Source organism: Epinephelus moara, chromosome 21 (genome assembly GCF_006386435.1).
Source record: "Epinephelus moara isolate mb chromosome 21, YSFRI_EMoa_1.0, whole genome shotgun sequence".
Taxonomy (NCBI): domain Eukaryota; kingdom Metazoa; phylum Chordata; class Actinopteri; order Perciformes; family Serranidae; genus Epinephelus; species Epinephelus moara.
In genome coordinates this window covers 32227302-32250737 of record NC_065526.1, presented here as the reverse complement: position 1 = coordinate 32250737, position 23436 = coordinate 32227302, and the positions used below count along the sequence as shown (strand labels likewise).

Below are 23436 nucleotides of genomic sequence, written 5' to 3'. Positions count from 1 at the left end.
AAGTTGAATTAGTGACCTGTGATAAGTAGCTGATTCCGAACAAAAGTTGAACGCGTTCTAGCGCATATTTAGTCAATTAAATGTAAACACAACAGTACATATTTGACCACTTATTTTTTGACATTTTAGAGGAAGCTGAGCTTCCCTTGCAGTCTTAGAGCAATCGCTACTGCTGGACACCGGTTTTGAAGCCTCTTTGGTCACGGAGCTCCCTCCATCTCCTGACTGAGGTTTACTCTTGTTTTTCCTCCTCTTTTATCACTCTCCTTTTTGTGCATCCTCGCCTCCTCAGACAGATTAGCTCGTTTTCTTTTGGGAGGCCGTTTTTCACTTATCTCCAAACTTTGTCCATCTGCCATTGTGCTCCTGATTCAACTATCTCATGCCCTGGCCAGTTCCTTATAAGGACCAGCTCCAGTCCCTGATTGGCTGACCGACCAGTTTGGCAATACATGACGCATTTCCTGCCGTAAAGCAGATTTTTTCCTAGAAAATTCGTCCCCGGTGGCAGAAGCTTATTTCAAAGTCACTAAGTAACCTATGTAAACGCTGATAGTCTGATTTTACTGTGTATACTACCCTGTGCAACCCACATTATTTTGATAATGTTATATATAGGCAAAAATGCTGTCTGTTGCTTCTTTAAGAGAGATGTTGAAATCATGTCCCGGCCAATCGCTGCATAAAAAGGACGTCCTTGTCCTTGTCTGAAAGTTCAAAAACTTGTTGGATGTAGCGCACCTCAGTCGCGATGTTGGAAAGGTGCAGGGGCTATGGACTTTTTACAGTGCCTGGGAGGTAAGTTTGTGTTGAATATGGTATGCAGCTGTTAAGATCTCTGAATATTTGCCAGGTTTGCAGTCGTTTAAAGGTCCAGTGTGTAAGATTTAAGGGGATTTAGTGGAATCTAGTAGTAATTGTAGATTATAACCAACTGAAATTTGTTCTGGTTAGGAGTTCTGCAGTGTTCATTGTTCAGGAGGTTTTTACCAGGAGTCGAATTATCCACAGAGGTCTCTTCATCTTCTAAACAAACAAACCAGGTGATTAAAACCAGTAAAAACACTGAATCAAGCAGTTTCACGTTATGAATAACTGTTTCTCCGACAGCTGTTTGACATATGAGACAGGCTGCTAACTAGCAACTACAAATGTGTGCTAGGCTTTTTCCTCTGATAACTTAAGATTCAGGTGTTCAGGAGGTTTTTAGCGGGAGCTGAATTATCCGCAAGGTCACCTTCTCTCCAAACCATCACATTCTCATCCCAGTCCATCAAATATTGCTGCTTGTTCAGTCGGGGCTTATGTCCACATATGACATGCTAGGTACCCTCCTGCGTCTGCTGTTGATGCTCTGGGACACCCTGTCAGTTTCCATTTTTTACATGCATTGTGTCTTTTCAAAATACATTCACATTTTCACAGGACATGTACAATTTCTGCTCGTTAGATGCATGCATTCTTTTCAAAATAAACTTAAAATGTCGCTAAAAAAACCCTCTTTACGTTTATTTCCTCGTGTGACAAAAGCATGTGGTTAGGTTTAGGCGACAAAAGTACATGGTACGGTATAGAAAAAACATAGTTTGGCTTAACATTCATATGGGAGGCGAACAGCGGCCTCCTGGGTGAAGGTCTGGAGTTTGTTGGACCCACCCACCTCCCTTCTTGCTTGCCCTAGCACCTTATGTTACCTTGTAAACAGCGGCATTTCAAACTGACGCCATCCAGCTGTGTTCTAAACTGATGCACCTTCCATGGCAGTGTGATACGCAAAAGGCAGCATTTTTGACTTATGCCACTCAGCAGCATAACGTACCGCCACAAAAGGTGCTTTTTGCATTGGTGTCTGATGCCAAAATCACTGGCAAAGCGGCAGTGTTTGACAAGTTGGGAATGAGTACAGGCTGCCAGAACAAACGGACCAGGATAAACTGGTAAAAACAATGAGTAAAGTGGTGGTGCAACATGGTGCTCTCCATAGACATAGACCTACCCCCTATGTACTGTAGGTTTAAACGGCTCATTCTAAGGTAACAAGAACTGGATGATTCTTATAATCGGGTGATTATACACTAACGAACACATCTCATTTCTGCCAATATATCCCCCTAAATCCTACACACTGGACCTGTAAAGCGTATACTAACAATTACACCAAAAATCCATTTTACCACATTTAGGTAGTACCATGAAATCTAAACCAAAAGCTTTGTCTGATTCAGAATCATCCATCTGGTGCTACCATAAACGGAACAAACACCCTTTCACCATCAAAATATTACACATCTGTTTTTGCAACAAACCCCACTGGGGAATAGTACTAGACCCCTAAACACCTGTGGAGAACACATTTAGAGAAAGTTTTTTTCGGGAACAGCAGAGGCATATTGATTCTATCAAACAGCCATTAAAAGTAAGTCTAGCTCAGTCTTACCTCTTCTCACTTGCCTGCCTGCCTGGGTGGGAGATAAACATGAAAAAGATCCTTAAATGTAAATTGAAGAGAGAATCTGGCCGATTAAGGTGGAATATTGAGTGTCATTATTCACTCTCCCTCCTGGCCAATAGCCTCGGTGCTATTCTACAATGTGCCATATACTCCCTGACAATTCATCACATATTATCACCGACAACCTTGGGCGTGTTGTGTTTATTCATCTCTGAAACGACCCTCTCCCACCTCCCTGTGTCCTCTCCACCAGCCTCTTGTCCAGCCTCAGTACCTCTTGAAAGGAACACCCTTGAAAGGTAAACAGCAGAGGCGGGTGGGGAAAGGGAGTCATGAATTAAACCCCAGACAAAACATCTTCAAGTGCTGTGCAGTAAAACACCTCTCTTTCCAATAAAGGGCTAGCTTTATTAAGCTGATCTATGATGCTTTGTGGCTTACAGAGATGATAGGTGAGCATACTCTGAGCTTTTGCCAGAAGGTTCTTTTAGTAGGTAATTTCCTTACAATCTGTCTCTGACAGCTTGCATGAAAAAGTCTGTATTTTCTCACACGTCTCGATGCACACTTATACATACTATGCACACACACACACACACACACACACACACACACACACACACACACACACACACACACACACACACACACACAGCTTCAGGGAGACAAGTCCATCTGCAATTCCCGAGGACTTTTCCTGAAATGTCAGCCAGTGTGTTGAAAGGATCAGATAGCTTTTTGATGTTACACATGCAGTCAGGCAGAAGAGGAAGAGAGACAGGCTTGATAGGCATCAGGTGTAATTTTGGTAACTGCTTTGGCAGGTGATGACTCACCATTCAGAAAACGCAGGCCGAGCAACTACCAAGAAAAGACATTGGCTCGAACCAGATGAGCTGCCTGATACAAAAACATCCCCTGACCTTTGTACAAGAAGATCATTGAAGCCGATCAGCTCCTTCCACCTTTCAGAGGAGAAACAGGACCGAGGCCTGAAGGTGGAGAGGTGTCAGATGTAGTTGTAGTTCAGTAACATAAAAAGTTTTGGTGGCCACATGATGTAGTCAGAAACAGAATTATCCACCATAAAAAGAACATGATCTTTTTGTATTTTTAATAAGGGATACAAGATTTCACCTCAGCACTGGTGTTCATAAGTCATAAAAATGATTCAGACTAGATTAAATCAACAGAAGTGTTCTATGTAAAATACTGTATCTACACTAGATATAATCACATCTCATTTAAAGTTAAAGAAGATATTTTCTGGAAGGTTTTTTTTTTTTTTTTTTTTTTGAAGCCAAGCTTCTTCTCCTTGTTAATTTTAATGATATTTGCATTTGGACTTAGCTTTAGTGTTGTTTTTCAGCTGCTCCAGCTAACTTAGGAGCTGAGATGAGGCTGTGGGGATTACTAAAGTCAGGGGCACACAAGTATTGTTAAGGTCTGCATGTCATGACTGTTCAGATAATGTTGGATTGAGTCCATTCCACTCTGTTCTAGCTGGTGTTTACAGACGGCAGATAATTAACAATGTTCATACTTGTGTTTTGGGTTTCTACTTGAAGATATTTACAGTGTTTGTGAGAAAACACTTTATTTTCATCATACTGTCTGTGCGGAACACCTGTATTCACCCTCTGTCTAAGACGCTCTGTTTAGCACCTGTCTCTTTAAGCCCCCGTCTAAAAAAGCCCAGTCATATTGATTAGTGGTTCAGGGTCTTCCGCATTACGGCGTCTTTGCACTGCCATTGAAGCCAGGGAATGACTGTAACAGAGAATAGCAGCACTCTTCACTGTGCAAAGTCACCTACAGTATAAATGTTTCTAAACACAACTGGACATGTTCCAGCAGGATTTGAAATCAAGGAGATATTAACAACATCAGCAACCAAGATTAAATGTTTCCCTTACTTTTTGCATGAAGCGACATGTAGAAATCCATGTGTTGTGAACACTTGCAATAGCATACCTGGAGCAAATAACCAAATAAAGAAATCTGTCATGAGCTGATGTTATCTTGTAGCAAAAATAGAAAAAAGGTTTGACAAACAGTTCTTGGAATGGTCTGAAGCCTGAGGTTTTTGCTCACAGGCATTGCTTTTACAAAGGTTTACGTCATTATTCAAAACTTTGGCCAAGTTTAATATATACATCAGACAATGTAACAATATAATCCCCTTTAAACGTTTGTTGACTGGAATTTGAACTGTTGACTCCATATAGTAAAGGAACCTGGGACGCAGCAACAGGATTCGTGTGATTGGTATCAGCCCAAACACAGACAGTGGATCAGATATCGGCCATAACTTGACTGATACACATTAAATACAGATTAAGTGCCACATTTCTGGCCTTATGATATAAAACATTCCATTGAGTTCCAAGCAGCGAGTTACACGTATTTTAAATTTACAACCCAGTCTCATAGAAATTATGTTTATGTACAACTAATTTGCTGCAAAACAGCATAAGTGTTCAGCACTATTAAACTTTGTTATGGTTGTGTTTAGGCAGTCACAACAGTGGTTAAGAGTAGGTGAATATCGTGGTCGTGGTTTAATACCAAAAATTTCAGCAGTGACTTGAATCTTGAGACACAATGTGATTATTAAATGGATAGTGCACTCAAAAATGAAAATTCAGCCATCATCTACTCACCCATATGCCGAGGGAGGCTCAGGTGAAGTTTTAGAGTCCTCACAACACTTCCAGAGATCCCAGGGGAGAGGGGGTAGCAACACAACTCCACCTAATGGAGGCTTACGGCGCCCCAGATTCAAATGTCCAAAAACACATAATTGAAAAACCACAGAATATCTCCATACTGCTCGTCCGTAGTGATCCAAGTGTCCTGAAGCCCCGACATAAAAAGTTGTTTGGAAAAACGTCATTTGAACTCTGTTTTTAGCCTCATTGTAGCCTGTAGCTCTAACTGCCTCTCTGTGCACCGCGCTCAAGTGTGCACGCTTGCGCGCGAGACCAGCGAAAGCACGTGAACACACATGAACGCAGTGCCCATGTCTCACGGTCTTGCAGAAGCTGTTAGAGCTGCAGGCTACAATGAGGCTACAATCAGAGTTCAAATGACGTTTTTCCAAACAACTTTTTATGATGGGGCTTCAGGACACTTGGATCACTACAGACCAGCAGTATGGAGATATTCTGTGGTTTCAATTACGTGTTTTTGGACGTTTGAATCTGGGGCGCCGTAAGCCTCTATTAGGTGGAGTTGTGTTGCTACCCCCTCTCCCCTTGGATCTCCGGAAGTGTTGTGAGGACTCTAAAACTTCACCTGATCCTCCATCGGCATATGGGTGAGTAGATGATGGCTGAATTTTCATTTTTGGGTGCACTATCCCTTTAACATTTCACTTTTAACCTTAAAGGCGCTGTATTTAAGAATGTGGCCAAAACGGCACTCAAATTCAAAATACTGCTGCGAGTCATGTCCGCCCCCCCTCCCCTACAGATTCGAGGTTGCTGGACAGCGACACGCTGGAGACTGATTTGTTTGCCCACGGGCGGCTGCAGTGGTAGGGCTGCGTCGCCGCGTCCTTGATCTTCGGTTTTCCAGCGGACCGTTCGAGCAAGTCCGGCTTCTCTGCTGCTAACGCTGCTGCTCCCGGGATACAGCTGAGGAGAAGCTGGCTGCTCATGCTGGGACACTGCTAATGAGCTACATGAGCTACTGAGCTACAGCAACACGGCAAGCAGCTGAAGCTGCTTGCCGTGTTGCTGTAGCTCAGTCGTAACTGTAACTGATGCTGAGACTCTACTGACTGCGTGACTGGTAGATGGTGGTGGGTGGCGCAACAGGCCAAAACACAAATTCAAAACATAAACATGATTTGCGGATCGTAAAAATGTTTTTTAAATGCGAATATTCTGGCTGTACTATTCGGTGAGATCAGTATGTTATATGAACATTATTCCTTAGTCTCTGTGACATGTTAGGAGGATTTTACGACTATTTGCTTTAGATTTCTTACATATAGCTCCTTTAACCGTAAAGTGCTTTTGTTGCCTGACCCCTACCAAAGTCAGGACTAAGGAAATCCTGAACTCTAGTGTCAAGGTCCTGCACTTTTTTATATGATTAGTAATATATATAAAAGTTCTTGAAGTAAGGTTTGGGAAAAAGAGAGCACTAGTATCTGATCTTACCCTCAAATACCTTGAGTTGAGGTATTGGTATCCTGAGAGAAAATGTTGGATTGGTGCATCCCTTGGAGGAATATTAATAAAACAACTCTCAAAGTGAGAGAACAGCAAAACAGTGCAGGGCTGAGACTGACCTCACTTTTATGAAGTTCGCTACCTTCCTGCTCAACAGAACCTGCAGAGTTTCTTACTGTCCTCATCTCTTTATCCACCATCTCATCCAAACTGGGCTTTTTAACTCTGTCATTTGGCTGAAATAGTTATTTGTGAGGCTTCTAGTTTTTTTTAGATTTCAGTAGTGTTCTCAGCTTTACTGTTGCCATACTGTACTACAGTAGTTAGTGAGGAGAGAATTAAGAGTAACATTATATTTATCATTGCATATATTGGTATGGAATTAATGTTTGCCTTTTTACCAGTAATGCATACACACTACTACTTATGCATGCTTTTTCATTTTAAAAGACCTGAATGATGAGTAGAATTTAGCAGTAAATCAGAAGCACTCAGTGGGTCAGCACTGTCACTGTTGGTACATCCACACACTCTTGGCCAGCACTTTACCTTACGACCAGACAAATCAGACTGAGAACCACTTGAACCCTTGCCAAGGCAGTAAAATATGGGCCACAAATGTTGTCCCTGTCGTGACCTACTGGCACGTCTCCTGGCATTGTGATTCTCCGGACTGTCTCCTGTCAAGATTTATTTGATCTTTATGGCACCTCTCACAGTTTATATACTGTAGCCTAAGATAAAACAGCAGCTGAGGAGCTTGCACTTGCAGTACACAGCAGAGCCTTAGCCAGTTGTGCCAGCTCATCGAAAGTCCAAAATGTTTGTACGATTACAAAAAGGCAGTAAAATTTCACTAAATGACCAAATAACATCAGCTGTACAGCATAACCAAATGTTTCCCACTCATGCTAAACAGCACTACTAAATCAAAACCTTAAAGGGATACTTCACCCACAATATGATCCTTTGTTTATCAATCACTCACCCTGTGCTATGTCGAATACATGAGGAAAACTTTGTTTTTCTTGCGTGCTTCCATGGTGAATAAAGGATCCAAAACGGGAAAAAAATTCTTGATGAATTGAAGCTGTAGGGGTCCACATTCAACAACAGCAAATCTATCTCAAGACATCTGTTTACAAACTTTCACACAACTTGTACAGTATAATCCAACTCCCATTTATCCAGTCATGTGCTCAGTTCTTCCCAATCACAACACATGCATTTTTCTAAAACCTTACTATTTAAAACACTTCTGCATACGAGAAGCACGCCTGGGCAAGTGCGTGGATTTGAACTCTGCTTGTGAATTCTATTGAGATGCTGTCTTCCAGCTTGTTAATTGGCCAAGAGCTTTGCTGTCACATACTCACGTCTGTTGCTTTATGTAATGTAAGCAGTGAAAAGCATGGCAGAGTTCAAACGCATATGCTTGCACAAGCACGTTACACGTCCATGTATGAGAATGTTTCTGTGGAAGTGTCTTAGATAGCAAGGTTTTAACAAAATGCATGCATCTGGGAAGTAGGCCTACTGAGCATACGACGGAATAAATTAGACTTTGATTATACAGTACTGCACGAGTTGTTTGAGAGTTTGCAAACCAATGTTTTGATATAGTTTTGCTGTTGTTAAATGCGCCCTCTATTTACTCCAATTCATTACAACTTTACTACATTTTTGGATTCTCCATTCACCATGGAGACATGTGAGGCATGGATTTAATGTACCATGGGATGAGTAACTGATATATAAATTACTATTTTGTGGGTGAAGTATTCCTGTACGTCACCAATAAATTTTTGCAAGTTTTAATGGTGGGACCAGCTTCAGTAAATCAGTTGGACAGATATATAAATAGCTGGTGCAGCCTGATCCCGTATCTCATTGTAAAAATGTTTTTTAACAACACTGAACTCTCACATTTCTCATGTTTGCTGTTTTCAGTGCACACGCTGTATTTTGAACCACAGTGTTCTTGCCGGATGCTCTACAAGCCTCTGACTCTTGCCATTTAATGTAACCCCATTGATCTAGCTGAGAGCCAAGCAAATCCAAAGCCCCCTGTCGCAGCTCTGTTACACTGAGTCTTTTTAGTCTTAATCTCACCAATAGGCAAACAGCCACCCGTAAGAGGGCTGAATTTCACAACACTTACAGCATGCAAAATTGTAAATTCATTTCACTGTTTTTTACTGTAAAGCCGGCACTGTCACATTGTTTACCTGCTGTTGCTACTTCCTTCGTCCTCCACAAACCTCCAGCCTCTGGGGAATTATCTTATGTCTATAGGCCCGCGCTATGTGCTCTCCCAAGGGAGGTTAACACCTGCTGTCAGTATATCAGGAAGGCTGAGACAGAGACAAGGCTGGGGACAGAGGCGAAGAAGGTACTCATACATTAACAGACGAAAGCCCCTGCTGCTTTTCACCTCCTCGCACACTGACAGGTCTGCTTTTATCTGCCAAGGTTCAAGGCGAGGACGGAGCTGCTTTACGGCGCTTTGCACTTAAAACTACCTGCTCTGTCTTCCAAGGAGAACCTAGCCCCCCTCCTGCTGCCACCCCAGCACATCTCCCGTCCTCCTCTCACACACATGCTTAGACACCCAACCACTCCACTGCTTTCCACTTTCTCCATCTCATTTCTGGAGCTCACCTTTGTTACTCCATGCATAATTCTTTTGGGGTGGTTGCTTTTTCTCTTCCCTCCTGGTGTGAGGGAGCGCTCCCTTTCTTCTCTTTGACTTCACTGTGTCCAGAGAGGCAGTCCCCAGAGATTTCTTTATTTTTCTTACCAGCGCAGACATAAGGGGTAGGATGAGGATTTCTGTGTGTGCTTGGGAATGTGTGGAGTATTCAGATTTTTGTGTATGAATGTATGTTTGAGAGGGTAGATGAATGTGGCTTTGTCCAGGCATTTCTTATGCACGAGTACATAAATAAATGTTTTTTCTGGAGAGGGTTTTGTCAACAGGGCTTGAAGTCACCCAGCATATATGTGTCTGTTCATTGTGGTGGAGAGGGTGTGCGTGGGCACGCTGCGGTTCGACAGGAGGGTTACCAAGAGAAAAAGAACGTAGACAGACAGCAAAGCAAGGAGGTGAATCATAATTAAAATTTTCAGTCTCGTTAAGTTGGTGACAGCTCGCGATCAATGGTGAGGATCTGCCTCCAATACAAACGATTCAAAAAGCCGTTTGAATTTTAGGAGTAGTGGGACCAGTAAGGGGGAATTCATTAAGATATTTATGGCCCCAATTAATCAGGTCACTGAGAAACTTGCTGTAGGTGTGCAGATCTTACAAAGAATCACAGTACAACTGGATTCACATGGTGTTAAACTCTTTGAGAGCATACCGCAGCTTTACATTCTCTAAAACTCTTAATTAGGAAGTGAGAGCTCCCTGGAGCTACCAACTGTATCACCCTATCATCTCTATTTACTCTACTGGAAATCTTGGTACTGTATGTAAGGGCTACAGGTGAAATCCCCATGCACATGCTCACTGGTTCCACAAGGATGAAAACAACAATTTTGCCTTATTACATTATATATAAAACTCTAATGAGGAAATATGAGCTCCCTTGCGCTTCAAACCCGAGCACCCAATTATCTTCACTTACTGCTGTACAGGCCGATGCACCCGGGGTAATGGCATAACAATAGCTCTCCCCAAAGGTGCCCAGCACAATGTGAAAGGCTTTGACACAGATCAATACGTTACAGAAATGCCTTGACTCTGCTCTGAGTGGAATTTTGGCCTCAAAAATTGTGTAAAAGATAAAAGGATCGGAGAATAAAAGCTCTTTTATTCCGACTTTGGTGCTTCAAAGAAAAAACCTTGCATTGACAAAACATCTACACGAAAATGTTTTAAATTTGTGCTCAGCTGGCGACAGTGCCATGTTGATATTCCACCCTGCATCCCGCCACCTGCCCCAGGCTTGTTAACAAGGTGCCCGTGGCAATGATTGCCTGGCCATCAAACTCCCAGCTGATAAGTTCCTCTGGGAGAGGGAGCAGCTCTGTCATTGAATTCACCCCGATCGCTTCCTCATGCTGTACATTCGAGATAACGCCAGCCTCACATCCTCTGTAATGGCCTCAGTGATGTTTATATATAACATATTCTGTAAATTTCTGCCCAGCATGTTGCAGCTATAGCTTCATGTAACTACTGGATATATCCTATTTGCCACATTTTATGATTTGATGACTAGATTTATACGCACAATTATGGTGTTGTAGCCTGTAGTCAAGATGGTAGCCAGCGAGACACCTGTCACTTCCAATGTAGCAAGGCCGAGGAAGGAGATTGGTTGATTGATTGAAGCCTCAGAGTGCACAGAGGGTGAGGGACGCAGTGACAGGCCTGTGATTGACACAGATGAGGGAGAGGAAAAGAGGATAGGAGCGTGCGGCGGTTAGAGGACAGGATACTAAAACAATAGCCAGTTACAGAGAGGGGATAGAGGGAGATTTAGGGAGATAGATAGGCCGAGGATGAGACAGGTGGCGAGTGGGAGAGGTGGGAAAAGAGAATGCGGAGGAGGGGTGGATAATCTTTTTTTTTTTTTCCTCGTTACTGTTCATCAAAAGGCTTTTCTTAGTGAAAGAGAGGCTGAGGGAGAGGAAGCTGAGGACGTTGAGGAGAAGATGAGAGAGAGGAAAAGGGTGAAAAGTATTCCAGGAGGAACAGCCCAACTTCAGTCATGCCCCAGTGAATGTGCTGACAGGGTCTGTCTGCGCCACAGCGGAGCAAGTGTCATACACTCTGACAAACCGCACCACGCTGCACAGGACAAGATGAAACCAGAACCATTTAACCCAGAGCACACAAGTTTCACCCAATATGTGAACACTGAATATAGTTTTACAGAATGTGTTCGTTCAATCCACGGGAAAATGTAATTTAAAGGGACGCTCCACATGAAGGTCAGCTTACACATCATGAAAAATACTGTTCAACATGTAAAAACTTTCCAGAGTCTAAGAAAATAACACTGATTGGCTTAAGGCTCAGGAGGTAGCGCGGGTCGTCCACGAATAAGAAAATCAGCGGTTTGATTACTGCCTCCTCCAGTTTGCTTGTTAAAATATCCTTGAGCGAGATACTGAACCCCAAATTGCTCCCAGTGGCTGTTCCATTGGTGTGTAAGTGTGGTAAAGCTGTGTAGCAAGTGGCACCTTGTACAGTAGCCTCAGCCACCAGTGTGTGAATGTGTGTGTGGATGGGTGAATGTGACTTGTAGTGTAAAAAGTGCTTTGAGTAGTCAGAAGACTAGCAATGCCAAATCGCTAAAGTGCCCCTTTAAATAGGAGGTGTTTTTTTTTTTTGTAAAACACCCATGCACATGCCTTTCTTTTTCTGCACACAGTAATAACAAACGTTTTTATGTTAATGCAGTCTGGTAAATAGCCACATTATTGACTTGTCAGAGGCGTAGGCTGATGGTACTGTAATACTACTGAAGATCGCCCGCTCTTATCTGGAAACAAGCATACTGATTGATATCTGACATTTTGATTTGGTGTAGGATTTTCCATTTGAGGCTCGAGTGCATGAGAGACACACAGAGCGCGTAAGTCAGATGCGTGAGAGCCGAGGAACCTTTTATATTGCTCAAGGCGCCATGTACAACAAAGTGCATCTGCATCCACAGCCTGCATCTGTATTGGGATTCTAACTGACTGATCAAAGCACAGTATTAATCCAGCTAATTAATCACGCATCAAAGTGATATGAAGCTAGCTGGTCCCTTTTTGCACTGCAGTCAGAAATCCTTGACAGTCGTTCCCATTAATAGCTGCTCAGAGCGTTTTCTAATAGTGTTATCGTATCTTTTTCCGTGTAGAATAGTAAGATGATAACTTTGTCTCCGTTTATCTAATAGATGTGAGAAAAAAACACTTGGGTCATTATGAAGGTATAAATGGATGTGTGTTCTGGGCCTAAAAAGCCCTCTGTGCTTGTGAAAATGTGATTTGCTGCTCTGTTAAAAGGGCTGTCCATGCCTGCTCGTCTGCGAGTTCTCCTACCTGTCTATGCCGCTTCACTTTTAATTAACGCAGTGCAATGATTAAAGTTTTAACTTAATTATCTTTATCTTTATTCTCAGGGTGTCCAAGCCTCCGTGGGAAACTGAATGAGACGCTTCGCAAGAGGAGTGGGAAAAAACCCAGCAGAGAGAGGCCTGGTGCGATAGAGGAAAATATTAGGCAGCGTGGAGAAAAAAAAGGGGAGAAGAAGTGAGTGACACCTGCCCTCCAGCTCAGTGTGAAGGGCACGGAATGAGAGAGTGAGAGGAGGGGAATGAAAAGAGGGAAAACAGAGGAGAGAATGAAGACAACCGGAAAACAAGGCCTGCCTCACAGCAAACCTCACTCAAATTAGGACATCTCGCCACAAGACAAGATGATTACAAGAAATCTGCTCCTATTGGTTTCCCTGTGCCTGTGGGAGGGGCTCGTGGGAGGGGCCTTGGCCAGTAAAATTGTGCGGAGGAGAGGAGTGGGTGGATCACATACGCTGAAGCTAGGGGAGAGCAGAGCTGCGGACCAATGGGATGCAAGCGTGGACGCGAATGCAATGCCCGTGGTGACTCTTAGAAACCTGATTAGTCATGAGCAGGCGGGCGACACTGGATCTTTGTCTCATTCTAAAATACTGCAGAATCATGCTCCTCCATCAGTAGCTAACAAGGAGAGGCAGGCTTTCAAGCCCAAGCGTGAGGTTGACTCCGTTAATAGAAAAGAAGTGACTTCACACTTATTAGCCAACAACAAGGAGTTAAACCAGGATGTGAAGAAAGTCAAGAACAACACTAAGAATGCTGAGACTTCTACCAAAACAGGAAAGTTAGAGAAGACACTCACAATCCACCATAAACCAGATTTACACGCCAATAAAACCAGATTTAAAGCTGGCTCGAGATCCAGGAGCAGACCTGATTTGAGTGCCCATACTACAGGTGTGCCAGGGAAAGGATTCAGCATGGATTCAAACCGAAAGCTGAACCTCACCGGCAGTTACGGAGTCCTGAAGCTGCTGTCAAAAGAGAACCTAGTGAGGATTGTCAATTCCCAAATGCAGAGTGTTCCCAGTCTGAGCTTTCCGAGCAAGGGCAGCCGGAGCAGGAAGAGAGATTTGATTGACGTTAATCATAGACAGTTAGAGGCTCAGAAAGTGCCAAGACAAGATATGGCTGTCACTCAGCTTCACACTGGATTTGATAATCAGACTGCATTTCCTTATTTAAGCCCAGTCACCACCCCAGATATGAATCGAGACCAGGGATCCAACACTCGTATTAATCCACTAAGTGAAGTCAACCCTGCTTTAAGCAAAGGGCAGAACAACCTGGGAATGCAGAGTTCAGATAGTAGTGATAGCAAGAGCAAACACCTCGTCCGCTTACTGTCAACGCCCCGCAGTGAGGTCAGCCTTAGCCCCGAGAAAGAAGTGATAATCACCCAAACAGAACCACCGTTTACATCGACAAAACATCTCCCGCTGTATGTTCCCTCTGAAACAAACGATTCCCCGCTGTCTCTGCTGACAATGCAACCCCTGGGAGTACGACCGGGGAACCGAGCGGCAGATCCCCATAGAGACCCATTAACAGAGTCGGTTCACATTACTCAAACAGAACTCAGCACAGCTCAGTACCCTGCAGATGAAGACAACAAACTTGTCAACAGCAGTCATGTCCTGAGGCTCCACCCAGCTCCCGAGTGGAGCCATGACACAAAAGATGCTGGGATGCAAGCTGTCGATCCAGAAAACGTGAAGGGCCTTGTGTTCGAGGAGGCAGAGTTGGAGGTGGAAGAGGAGACACGTGACCACATGGAAGGGAAGGGGTCGCGTTCTCGCAGCAGGAGGAGCTGGATCTGGAACCAGTTCTTTGTGATTGAAGAATATGCCGGGCCTGAACCCGTGCTCATTGGACGGGTAAGGAAAAAGAAAAACTTCATTCATCATTTACAAAGGCTGTGAACTATTTTATTAATGTTTTATGAATATTTAAGACACTGTTACAAGTCTCTTACATGGCTTATTTAACCTCAGGTCCTCAGGTACACATCTCATACAAGAAGTGCTTAGCATAATTTAACCCCACAGTCACGCTCCAAGTTTTTTCTGCATTGTTATAAACCTGCAATTGGAATTGATTTACATTGCTCCAGTGTGATGTGATGCCTTCCAGGTAGCAGTAAAAACCTCAATGAATCAATGGTGTACTGAGGCGCAACAAAAGCCCCAGATCCCGATTGCCCAAGGGGCTAGTCATGATCACTACCAATCTGCACCCGCCAATGGAAATTGACATATCCAGGAGAATTAATGGCTTTACTTTTTCCTTCCACCATTGATCCTCACCCCAAGGCAGAAAGCAAGAGTAGTCCGAGTGTTCCCTCATTTCCCTGTAGGTCAGAGCTGTCAGCTTTCCTCCCTCATGGTCAGAGGTCTGCAAGGTCCCGCTAATGCTATTTCATTCAGACTGATTTACACTTGCTTTGACAGGATTTATCACTGTGTTCTCCCTCGGCACAATACACACAGCGCTGTAGTCCTATTGCTCTGCTCTGTAATTTAGAATCATTGACTGGGCATGTCTTGCCCCCATTGCCTGATGCACCCTCCCTCCTCCTTTGAACGAGTGAGGCTGATGAGCGTGGAGGAGGTCACGTGGACCGGACAGAAGGTGTCTCGGAGCCCTGCTCTGTAATGGCTGCGCTCTCAGTCCTCAGCATGCGCCAACTGTCTCAGTACCCAGCTGCGGTAGATGAGCTAATTTATAAGCCTGTGTGGCCAGTTTGCTGAGCAAATGAATAGTAATGATCCCTGTGTGACTGCTGCAGGCTGTTGGAAGCCACAGAGTTAGAAGTTGGTGAGTGTGTGTGTGTAAGTACTCGAAGCTGAGATGGTGGTTAAGAGCTTCAGCTCAGCGGGAGGCATCTTACACTCAATAGACAAAAAGGCCCAAAATTGCTTTGTGTTTTTGGATTTTATTAACCAGGTGCACGCAGATGGACAGGAGCCTGCAGTCCTCATACACAGCCTCCCCAAGTGTTCCGATGATTAGCCAACATTTAATTTGGCTGTTTTTGCCTTTACACTATGACTGATGATGGGCTCAGCCGAATGCTATGAAGCACTGTTAGTGGCCGTGGAGAAGATGCAAGAGCTGACGGTCCAGCTTACAGATGGCACCGCGTGTAAAGCCATTAGTGCCAATCTGCTGTGTCAAGCAGGTATTTATGCCAGCACATTGTATGGCACTCAAGGAGGGAACACCGCCAGGCCACACACATGCCCATATGATAGTGCTGACACTTGGAGTACACCCAGAACGCTATTGTGTGTTTGTGAGTGTGCTGGGCTAGAGATGCGTATGATTAGTACCCTACTGTATTAGACGGTGACGGCACACATGAATAATGCTCTTATAGATATTAATGCGCTTATGAATTTTTAATCTCCCGCTCTGCTCCAATGCAGACCAGTGCTATAGGTAGAGAGATCAATGCGGACACACTGCCTTGTTTTTTTCCCTATCAGGGACCTGATTGTGCTTTAATGGAGAGAGCTGTGACGGAGAGCGTGAAGAAATTGACTGTACAGGCCAGAACAGCTCCACCTGCCAGATCTAACGCAGTCCAAATTCAGGCTCAATCAGCTGCAAAACACTCTTGCCTGTGACTCACAACACGTGACTCTCCCTCAGTTGGCTATACCGTGTTCACACACACACACTCAAACACACAAACCATGTACATCTGAAGGTGTGATTCTGTATTTAATTGTGGGCTCTCTTTAAAAAATCCGCCCTCTAACACTGATTCATGCTGTTATTTTTTCTGTGATCTCGGACAATTCGGCCTGGATAAATCTCCACTAAAGCTGGAGACAAGAGCCAAGACTCTAATCTGTGATGTCATTGGGAGACAAAGGCTCTGCTGCTAAAGTGATAATGAATTAGGGGCCAGCTTTGTGGACACAGTGACACCACCCAGTGTAATTTTGCATGGATATTTATAAGCACTTTTTTTAGAAGAGCTATAAAAAAAACAGCTCAGTTGGTATTAAATCTAAAAGAAGCAGCCAGTGAGTCACCAGCTGTCCATTCACTGTTGTTGGAGTGGCCCTTGAAATCTCGTAATACCATCAAAGATCTAAGTTTTTGTTTACTGTAGTATCTATTCTTCGGAGAGTTGTTCAGGTTCACAAGAGTTGCCAAAAAGGGCAAGAAATTTTCTGAGTGGTGAATTGTCTGACTCAGTTTTCTGCTCTCTGTCAACACTCTCGCTATCTCTCGCTTACACACACACACACACACACACACACACACACACACACACACACACACACACACACACGGACCTGCACACACAAACACATACATGCACATATTCACACACGCGCGCGCACACACACACGCAGACTCACAGACGATGCCATGTTACTATATTTTCTCACGCTGGAGTGTCTCTGCCCCATGATAATTGTGAATTTAATTGATGCTGTCACATGGTCTGTAATGGGGTTTCAAGTGATTGCAGAGGCAGTGCGAAAAGAAACACAGATTTTTCTTGAGGAGAAAAGGCGCCTCAGCAGAGCTGGGATTAAGAAAAAAACACCACTTTCTGATTAGCTTTTCTTCCTCTCTTACTCTCCTCTTGAAATGCAAACTCCCTAACACCTCGTGTGGGGAGACAACGTGACATATATATAGTAGTTTCTCCCTCTCTGGGAGGAAATTCCAACATCTCCATCTTGCCCTGTTTCACCTTTATAACATCTTAAATGTGTGAGCTACCTGGCAAGTCGGCAAACACGCATATGTAATCCAGCAGCGCACCAGGAAATGGACCTAGGCTATCAGCATCATTAGCATATCATTAACATCAGCGTGAACATACATAATTCATATTAACTGAAATACGCCTGTATTACACAATTAACATTATTGTCTTTGCCACACATGACACACACACTACAGCACAGTGTGAACATCAAACACCTAGACATCAATGCGAATCAGTAATTACATAAGTTAAGATTCAGACACACCAAACAATGCCAGCCAATTCCCAGGGAAGTGTACTTAGCTTTTTTTTATTATGTTGAATCATTCATTAAGAGTCACAGCTGAAAATTGCTCTGCAAAATGAAGTTAAAAGATTCCTCCGGCCCGAAGGCATCTTAAGATATATAAATAACATAGTTATTGACCGCTCTGGTATTGATAACTCCTGAGCCTCTGTGCGGCGCCTCTGGCTGCAACGTGCGCAAACATGATATTGCGAAAGCGCTGGTAGGAAGTCGGCAGTGTGATGCAAGGGCAAGAAGGAGGCTGTCACAGGAAGTTAAGTGCTGGGGTTTGAGACTGTGTACGTGTGTGCATGAACATTATGTTTTTCTCCAATGCTCACTCTAGCAAAGCCCTTTTAGTCATTAGCTACAAGCCAGTGGTGAAAAGTAACTAAGTACATTCACTCGTGCAATTTTGAGGTGAAGTGCTTTTACTTAATGATTTATATTTCATGTTACTTTATACTTCCACTCTACTACATTTCAGAGGGGAATATTGTACCCTTTCACATTTATTTCCCAGCTATAGTCACTAGTTTTGCAGAATTTTACATACAAAACATATGTTTAATAATCAGAAAAAAGATAAGATGCATTATTGCAGATAAAGCCTCCACACGATATAAAGTGGTTATATTAGGCAGGAATTTGCTCCACTTTGGCCACTGAAATGATGTTTCAATGTGGATTGTCTGTAATAATAATAATCCGGTAATATTGTATAAAATATACTTCTCTGAAAGGGGTCATTCTGCATGCTTTCCCAGTAGACACTGGTCACATGGTGCTGTTGTATCAAATGTTACTTGACTCCCATTCTTTACATTTTAAAAAGATGTTTATGCCATTTTTGCATGTCTGGATTTAAATTCTATTGCTGTCTGTCATTTTAAGCCTGTTGAGTTTTCTCGGAGCCAAAAGTCTTTATCCAAGCTGTCTTTGATTGCACATGGGAAACGTTTGCTTTAATGGCTTTGTGTCAGAAAGTCAGGTGCTGTAGTACAAATAGCGATAATGACAAGGTGTGGAGGAAGTTGTCAAGTACAGGGCTTTCACCTCTTATCGGACAATTGTTTTCAGTTTCTAGGATATATATAAAGCTACTGAATGCACACTATGTACAGACATTTTAACAGAATTGCTGGATATGCCTGTTGTGTTAGCATAATACTTTGATGCTGTCATGTTGCTAGGGTGCCCAGGAAGAGTGGCCATGTAACAGCTCAGATGTTGCCACACTTTAATTTTGGAACTATTTTTGTAACATACCTGGACGTCAAAACAACAGTCATTCAGCATCTCAATGTTTGCTGGTTCACAGAGTCACTTGATTTTACACCTGATTATTGAGCTGTGATAAATGTTGTATCATTTCTCCTGTGGCTCTGAAGAATATCCCAAAAGTTTGAGAATATGATCTTGAGACTTGAGACTTCAAATGTTACCAGAAACTCTGCCATGCAAAATGGGAGCATAGAGTTTGTGGCTTTTTACCAGGCCAAGGGAGCTTAACCAAATACACTATTGATTTGCATTATGGGAGGTGTATCCTGTGGTACTGGAGCTTGATTCATACTGAAGACAGGATGTCTTGACCACTCTCTTTCTTTGTGTGTCTCCTGCAGCTACCCCAAGTTTATTTAACAAAAAAATAACATTGCAGGAATGTATTTTTGATAGAGTCAGTGCACAAAGCGGGTGTCCTGCCTCTAATTATTATAAATGTTTCATTTTGTGTGGAGGTGTGGGACTTGTATTACTAAGACTTTCTCATCATTACCACTGGTAACTATAGGTTTTGCCAAATCAACTGGGACTCAAATGTTGTTTTCTTTTTGTATTCAGAAGTTAACTTTACTTGATACTGACTTAAGTTCACACTGGGGATGGGTGATATACCCAAAGTTTTCTATCACGGCAGATCTCGGTAACAATACACCATACAGTTCACGATACAGTAACTGTTCTGTAAATTCAGTTAAGAAGTGGTTTAGAATAATCACAATTATTTTCTTCTTTTATTTGGAACTGCCGTACAAACAAAAAACAACTGCCTCACATGAGAAAGCACTTAAAGTAAAAACCAAAACTGAAGAATTCAAAACGGAGGCTGTAAGGTACCTGAGAACAAAATTTCAATGTTACAGGTGTCTGTATTTACAACTTCGCTCTCCTCCTCCATGTTTGCCCAAATCACATTACTTTGCAAGGTAGCTGGATTCGCAAGATTGTGAGATTGTGCAAGAATCCTAAGATCCCATGAGAATCACAAGATCACCAATTATCCTCACTGATTTGCTCCCGTATTGTCACAAAGACAAATGGACTGCTCTCCATTTTCCTCAGAGTCCAGCAACAATTTCCTCGTAGTTGGAAATGTGCCAAAGTTACCCCTCTACATAAAGGAGTTGACCCAAATGATTTCAATAATTATAGACCAATATCCATTATTAACTGTACAGCCAAAATCTTTGAAAAACTAGTTTTCAACCAATTGTCCGTCTACATCAACGACTTTCAGATACTCTCACCATTCCAGTCTGGTTTCAGGCCCGCCTTCTCCACAACCACCACTCTTTTAAAGTTCACCAACGACATATTTTCCTCAGTGGACAAAAACATGTGTACAGGTGCAATATTCATTGATCTCACCAAGGCTTTTGATCTCGTTGACCACTATCTACTCCTTGATCAATTATATGCCATTGGTCTTTGTAAAGACTCTTTACTCTGGTTTAACTCATATCTCCATTACAGACAACAGTGTGTTTAGTATCATGGCAGTCAGTCTGATTTTATGACAATGGAGAGGGGCGTACCCCAAGGTTCTTCCTTGGGTCCTTTACTCTTCTCCATTTTCATTAACGACCTTCCCACAATATGTTCCCACTGTCAGATCCAGTTATATGCTGATGACACTGTTATTTACTCATCCAAGCGTGACCTTTCACATATTCAGAGCACACTACAGGTGGACTTCGATTCCATCCAAAATGGTTCATATGCAACAAACTTGTTCTGAATAAGCAAAAGACCTACAGCATGCTGTTCAGTGCCAGACCGATCTCTTTGTCCACCCAAAATAAATTACAGCCTCAGAACTCTTTACCGGTCAATCAATTGTTTCACCCTTCTGGTCAGAAAAAGAATTATTACACAGCTCGTATTACCGATACTTACTTATGCAGACATTATTGATCAGAACACCTCAGATACAAATCTTCATCCTCTCAATGTAGCTTACAATAATCTCTGTAGATTTATCCTAAAGTGTCCATATAGAACCCACTGCACCATGTATGAATCACTAGATTGGTTAACACTCAAATCCAGACAATATCACTGGCTGCAATTTATTTACAAATTTATTTTCTTCAACTATCCACCATATCTAAAACAATTTTTAATCCCATATGAGCCCACGCACAACCTTAGGCATACTATACATCCTTGCTTCAGTGTCCCTCGAATTTACAAAGAGATCGGTCGATGTGCTTTTCAGTACAACGCCCCAAATGACTGGAACAAACTGCCTGGATGTTTAAGATCTGCTCATTCACTCAATAGTTTCAAAAGAACCCTTTTTTTTCTCTGAAGACATCCTGCTGCTGTTTTTAACTGTGTATATGTTGGGTATGCATTCATAAGCCTTTGTATGTGCTAGCTTGCACTATTTGCTTAAATAATTTTTCAGATTTGGTTTATAGCATCCTGCCTGTTGCTGAGGGAGAGGTGCTCGACATTGATTAACCCTGTGAGAGCCATTGTTAGTGTTGTATTTGCTTGTCTGTTTTGTTTTCTGTTTGCTGTCCTGTTTTGTGCTTTGTTTGTTTGTTTCTGTAATGTCGCATATTGCCTGTATGTTTAGGACCCCCTTAGTCTGAGTGGGCGGAAGTTTGCTGCATAGATCAGCCTCTCATTGGGCGGAACGAGCCACCCACTGAAGTCCCGCCCTACCACCTCCGGTTGTGTAGCAGTTTTCAACCGTTTTCAACACGTCCTTTACTAACTTTTGCGGTGTTTGATCTTGTGGGGATGTAGCCATTTTTCTGCCATGGTTCGCGTCCTGTAGGCGATATTTTTGTGGGCATGTTACACCAAAACCTGTTTCCCCCCGGCAATATTTCTGTAAGCACACGTTGCTGTGGCACTGCCCAGAACGATTGTGATTGGTTGAAAGAAATACAAGCAGCCGGGGCGTTTTTTTCTCCAATCTTAAAGTGAGAGTCGGCCCAGCAAAGGTCTGGTGAGCGAGAGACTAGGACCCCCTTGTAAACGAGATGGTTCATCTCAAGGAGCTTATCCTGCTTAACAAAGGTACATATAACTGCAACAGTCTCCACAGGTCCTTCAGTTGTTCCACTGTCTGCCATTTACACTACTGGGGATTGTAACTACAAAGACCTTGCATTAATTCTCTTGGTAACTGGAGATAGCAACAGATAGCTAGATGGAAAACAAAAGCACTATCCTCTTGGCAGACAGAATTACGTATTGAAAGTGAGGCTTATAGGGAGCCAATCTGAATGCTAATGATGTCTTATTGATAAGTTAAAGCAAAAAGATTGTCTCCACTGAAAGTAAAATATGTGAATACTTCACTGCTGCTGTATGCACCAACATATTCTCACTCCCAACTTGTCAATATCGCTGCTTGGTCAGTAGACTTTGAGGTCTACATATTTCGCGTTTGGTATCCTGGGTGCGTCTGTTGTTGACATTCTGGGACATTGAGTCAGTTTACGTCGTTAGATGCATTGTGTCTTCTCTTTTCACAGGAGCTGTAAAGTTTCTTCTTGTTAGATGTATGCAGTCTTTTTCAAAATAAACTTACAGCGGTAAAACACCTCGGTTTAGACCAAAAACAGACAAAAACATGGTTTGGCTCAACATTCATACAGGAAGACAACACTGAGCTCCTGGATGGAAGTCTGGTGTTTGTTGGATCTATCCACCACCTCTGCTGCCCGCCCCATAGAGACTTCCCAGGTCCATAAGTTGCGTTGTTGTCCCACGGTGTTACAAGCTGATGCCATCCGGCGGTGTTATAAACTGACAATCCCTGATGGTGTATCATACCGCTGTAAAAGTTTGGCTTTTTTCCTCTGTGTCTGATGTGGAAATCATTGACCAAGCAGCAGTATTTGATGACTTCAGAATGAGAACGGGTTGTACGCACATGTTTAATTCCCTCCCCTGAAACGGAGGCAGACTTAAACCCACTTTTTTTTTAAAACACACACAGACTTGTAGATTCTAAATACATATTTGTGACACAAACACATCACAAAACACAGAGAGCTTGTAAGTCCTGCTTCAAAGTCAGAAAGAACACTACTCAGATAAAAGGGTCCTTTAAGAAACTGAAGGAGAGAGGCATGGAGTCACACAGACAAAAAAAATCTAAAAAATGAGACAAGTGTGGGATGGTGCCAATAGGAGGGCTAACACTAACTGTAAACACACACCACCTGACAAGGAACTCATCAATAATGATTAAAAAAAACGTCTCCTTGCAAGCAGCTCTGTGTTTTCATGTGCTTCCACTCTTACGCTCCCTGTAGAAATCATTTAGCCTCCGGGTTCGAGCGCAGCAGGGGTGAGACAGCAATTAGAGAGTGACTACAGTGTTGGAGGAAGGGAGGAGAGGGGGAGATAACAAGACAGACGGGAGCGAGATTACCATGCAGGACGACGAAGGG

At 42.9% G+C, this 23436-nt stretch overlaps 1 protein-coding gene across 1 annotated transcript in view; it reads left to right on the top strand.

Moving 5' to 3' along the window:
* Window positions 1-13172: 13172 nt before the first annotated feature.
* LOC126382477 (uncharacterized) overlaps window positions 13173-23436 on the top strand; it is a 112202-nt gene continuing 101938 nt past the window's right edge. Inside the window, exon 1 of the mRNA XM_050032362.1 lies at window positions 13173-14590. Coding sequence (XP_049888319.1) covers window positions 13229-14590 — 1362 coding nt within the window. The 5' untranslated portion in view covers window positions 13173-13228. The remainder of the gene's footprint in view (window positions 14591-23436) is intronic.